The sequence below is a fragment of the Atta colombica genome, unplaced genomic scaffold, assembly GCF_001594045.1.
Source record: "Atta colombica isolate Treedump-2 unplaced genomic scaffold, Acol1.0 scaffold43, whole genome shotgun sequence".
Lineage (NCBI taxonomy): Eukaryota > Metazoa > Arthropoda > Insecta > Hymenoptera > Formicidae > Atta > Atta colombica.
The window spans coordinates 282,888-287,606 of record NW_017259532.1 but is presented as its reverse complement, the minus strand read 5'-3'; the positions used below and the strand labels follow the sequence as shown (position 1 = coordinate 287,606).

Sequence of the window (4,719 nt, the reverse complement as noted above, 5' to 3'; positions counted from 1 at the left end):
TATTTAATTAGAAAATAAAAATATTAACATTTTTCATTATTTAAAAGAAATTATTAAAAATAATTATTATTAGAAGAATTAAAAATAGGACCACTCGAATGGTTTTATTGTTTAAAAATAATTATACTACATTAGTGTTTCGAAATGTATTTTCTGTAAATGTTTCAATAATATAAATGTATTTTATATTATTGACATATTTAAAGATTTCACATATACTCTTCAACAAAATTATCGCATAAGTAAATTTGTATCAAAATTTCGCAAAAATTTAAATAAGTGTAACTCCGCGAAAAACAATCGCATTAAATATCGTTAAAAATTTTTTTCATTCTTAAAGGTAAAGTTTATACTTTAATGGATTTTGAATCTATCCTTACCTTTATGTAACATCTTTTTAAAAATAAGAACGTGTTTTTTTTTCAGAAATTTGCATAGTTTAATGCACTCGGTGAAGTAAATTTTTTTTGTAAATATTATGATAACTGTAAAGTGGACTTTTCTCTTACAATTTAAAAAAAATTAAGCTTTGATTTTTTTTTCTAGGAGATACAATATATTAAATTTACCTATTTTATTTAATTAGCGCCAGCATTAGTAATTAGCATTACCTGATGCACATCACGGAGGTTGCTAGTTGGATTTTACGAATCGTAATGGATTTGCGTGCTTGGGAGGGAGGTATATCGTGGAATTTTTTTCGGTGGGGTTTTTGATTAATTCAGAATGAACCGTGCACCAATCGGAATATAACATAAATGTTTGTAAATATGATAATTTGTAACATGAATGAATTCCATTTGAATATTTTTACAACTTTTGATATCTCCTCGTACCTCATTTTGAAGAAGAAAAATGTTTTGTACATCATGTGACTTTTATTTTTTTTTTTTAAGAATTTTTTTAAGAAGACTATTACAGTTACTATACGAGTGTATTAATCATAGCGTATATTCTGTTTTTCGCGCGGGACAAAAGTTCTTACGAAAATTTTCTCTACATATCATATATTTTGTCAAAGCTCGAACAAACAATGAGAAATTTCCGAAAGAATTTTCCGCTTGAATTAGAGCTTATATCAATATGCATGTTTACAAGAGGTCATCTGAAGAAGACGAAGCGGAAATACACAATTTTAAAGAGCAAATATACCTCCACACACACATACACACACACACACACACACGCGCGCGCGCGCGCGCGCATGCACGCACGCACGCATGCACGCACGCACACATACGATTCGCAAAATTCGACCAGTAACCTCTCCGTAGTGCACATCGGGTAATGTTAATACTGGCAATAATAAAATGCATAGGTAAGTTTAATGCACTGAATCTCCTCGAGAAAAAATCATTCAAAGCTTAATTTTTTTAAATTTGAATAAGAGAAAAAACCATATTATACTTTACGATAGTTAGCATGACATTTACGAAAAAAATTTACTGTACCCCGTAGTGTGCGTCGAACTACGCAAATTTCTTAAAAAAAGATATATCTTTATTTTTGAAAAGATGTTAGAAGGGGTAAGGATAAATTCAAAATCCATTGAAAGCTTTGTATAATACAGACTTTACCTAGAATGAAAATAAAACTTTTAAATGTGACCATTTTTCACGAAGTTACTTTTATTTGAATTTATGCGAAATTTTGATATAAATTTACCTATGCGATAATTTTATTGACGAATGTATTTTTGAAAAAAAATGATTATAAATACACTTTTGATAATTTGGAAAATAAGTTTAGAACAGATTTGGAATAAAAAGTTATTTTTTTCTTCAAGAGCGCGTAATAGTAATTAATGCAAATGCTTAAAAATTATAAAAATTATCAATTTGGCCACGGTCATTTAAGAGTAAAAATTATTTATTTAATTTATTAATTTTGAACTTCTAAAACATAAATAAATAATAGTGTTATAAAAAAATCTCAAATATTATTATGTGATTTAGTTTATAGACTAACATCTATTTTAAATCTTTAAAAATAGAAATATAACTGGCAAGGATAAAAATTAATTTATTGAAATAAAATTTTACAAGCACATGTTTCTAGATTCCTGCCACAAGTTTCCTACATGCGCCATATCCGAATTTTCGATATTTTGATTTTTGGTTTCATCTTAATATTTATATAATTTTTTCTTTCTTTGCCTTCTTTACACTGAGATATATCCTCGGTTATATTTTTTTTAATTAATCTAATTTCAAAATATTTAAATTTATACAATGTATGCGTATGCTTTTCATTTATATTTTCATGCATTTTCGTGCTCTACAAAATTAGATCTCGTGAAATTCAGAGAATTATATGTTTCTGTCTTGTAACTTTGGAAGGCACATTTAGCACGAAATATTTAAATCCAGCAAGGAAATTTTAAATTTGTTCTATGTGTGGTGAATCTAATAACGATTTTATTAATGCCAAAGTATGTCGTGATGTGATACTTTTCAGCTGCCAGACGTTACATTTGCGTTACATAACATCACCGTGCTCATGGAGAGTAATATAGTGTCGGAAGTAAGCCAGGGCAGGGATTCGTTTCTGAAGATTCAGAAGGATATACAGCACGCCGTTAATCAGACAATCCCTGTAGTTAGTGCGAGTATTCGACGAGCCTGTAACTATCTGGCAAGCATTGCCAATAACATGACTGCTCTTATCGACAGGATAAATATCGACATAGATAAAGTATATATGCGACATTTAGAAGTTGCTCAGAATAATATAAATCAGTATTCACCCTACAGGTTCGTGAACAAATAAACTTGAGATAAATGCATGCGAAGAATAAAATTCATAGAGAATATCTAATGATCTTTATATATATAAAGATATGGTTTGTTTTAGATACTATCTTGGGCTTGGTATATCCGGTATTCTTCTGACTGTCTTGATGTGTTTAACGTGTGGCCTTTTCTGCGGTATTTGCGGAAAACGTCCAGATGGATACGGAGATGATTGCTGTAATAAAGGATCAGGGGCACGATTTCTTATGATGTAAATTACAAAAGTTATTAGAATTATGTAAAATAAAATCAGTTGCCATTGTCATTCTCTTTTTTTATAACTTTTAACATTTCAAATTGCAGGGCTGTGTGGATTATCTTTCTTTTGACGAGCATTCTGATGGTTATAACTGTTGTTCATATGATAACCGGCGTTATAGCCCAACGTGGTATCTGCGAGCCTTTAAAGAATCCAAAAGACAACAGGATGTTCGAACTGGTCGATGAGTTTGTGCAAATCAAGAGAATACTTTATCCGAAAAATCCTAATGCGAATATTAACATGAGTTATATTGTAACGTAAGTATGTCTATGTAATATATGTAATAATTGTATTTTTAAATCGGCTAAATTCTAAGGAAGCTTGTATTTTGACAAATGATAATCTTATTGTATAACATCGTGCGACAGTATTTTTCACACATGAAAAACACAAAGTTCTTTTTATGAAAGTAGAGATGAAATCTAGTACCGGCGTTTAATTTGGCGATATCAAATCGTTGGCGTTTGCAGTTTTTGTGCACATTCCAAATTTAGAGGAAGTCACTTCGTCTGTGGCGCAAGATGGAATTTTGCGATTGTCTGAACATTATGTACATAAAATGATGTAAAATTGATCACTGAATGAGAAAACAATCAAATTAAAGCAATTGGAATAGAGTAAAATGATGAAAAAATGTATTTTTAGTCGAAAATCGTCAAATCGTGATCTAAAAATCACAACTCATAACTCATAACGCTTGTGAGTGTTTGTTTAATATTTGATAAGCAACAAGGATGAAATGATTCGTAATCGTATTTATAAGTTTGAATCGGATCGCGGCGTTATACGTAGCTAACTTCAAGACAAATGCGTTATGACCATTTTTGTAGAAAGGTCGAGTAATTTTCAATTAAAAATACATATTTTCAACATTTTTCTTTATTTTCCTTTTAATTTTATCATTTTCTCATTTAGCGACTAATTTTATATGAAAATACATGATTTTCAGACAATTGTAAAATTTCATCCGAAATAACCTGCTCAAATGTGTATAAAACTTCAAATTTGCGTAAAAAACACAAATGATTTGATATCGCAGAACGACATGTATGCTTGTATTACATTTTGTCTCTACTTTTGAGAATAACTTGAGTTTTCTATATGTGAAAAAAAAAAATTATTTTTGTTGCACAGTATAATCATGAGATGCGATAGCGTCTCCCGACAAGTATATTTTGCAAAAAAAGAAAAAAAAAATATTATAAAAAAGAGGTGAAATCAAAATAATTGTTACATTCTTCCATATAAATAGAAATTTTTGTCATTTTGTTTACAATTTTCTTTTCATGATTCCGTTTTTACGTTGTTCTATATGAATTATTTAGTTTAATCATTTTGCGTGAATATCCTGCGAAAATAATATTCAGTTTAATTGCGTTGCTTTCAAATACTCTGTGCTGACGCGTGCGTTGGCTAGCGCAAGTCAATCATATCATTCGCGAGGCGCATACGTACCGATGTTAAAAAATACCATCAAAAATAGGGAAGAAATTTAGAAACACGGTAGTGTCTCGGCGCTAAGAAAAACGCGTAGTGTTTTAGCGCGAGACAGTACAGTGTATCTTTAAGAGAGCGCTAAGTTTTTCGAGATCTCGATTATTATATACTAGACACAATAGGCGCACCCTTTGTGTGCGATATTGAGCTTTTAATATTACATTATAT

The 4,719-nt window shown here is 30.0% G+C and overlaps 1 protein-coding gene across 1 annotated transcript in view; it reads left to right on the top strand.

The window, feature by feature from the left end:
* Positions 1 to 4,719, top strand: part of LOC108691229 (prominin-like protein) — a 213,230-nt gene that overhangs the window by 99,390 nt on the left and 109,121 nt on the right. Inside the window, exons 4-6 of the mRNA XM_018198904.1 lie at positions 2,458 to 2,753; positions 2,854 to 3,003; positions 3,096 to 3,311. Coding sequence (XP_018054393.1) covers positions 2,458 to 2,753; positions 2,854 to 3,003; positions 3,096 to 3,311 — 662 coding nt within the window. The remainder of the gene's footprint in view (positions 1 to 2,457; positions 2,754 to 2,853; positions 3,004 to 3,095; positions 3,312 to 4,719) is intronic.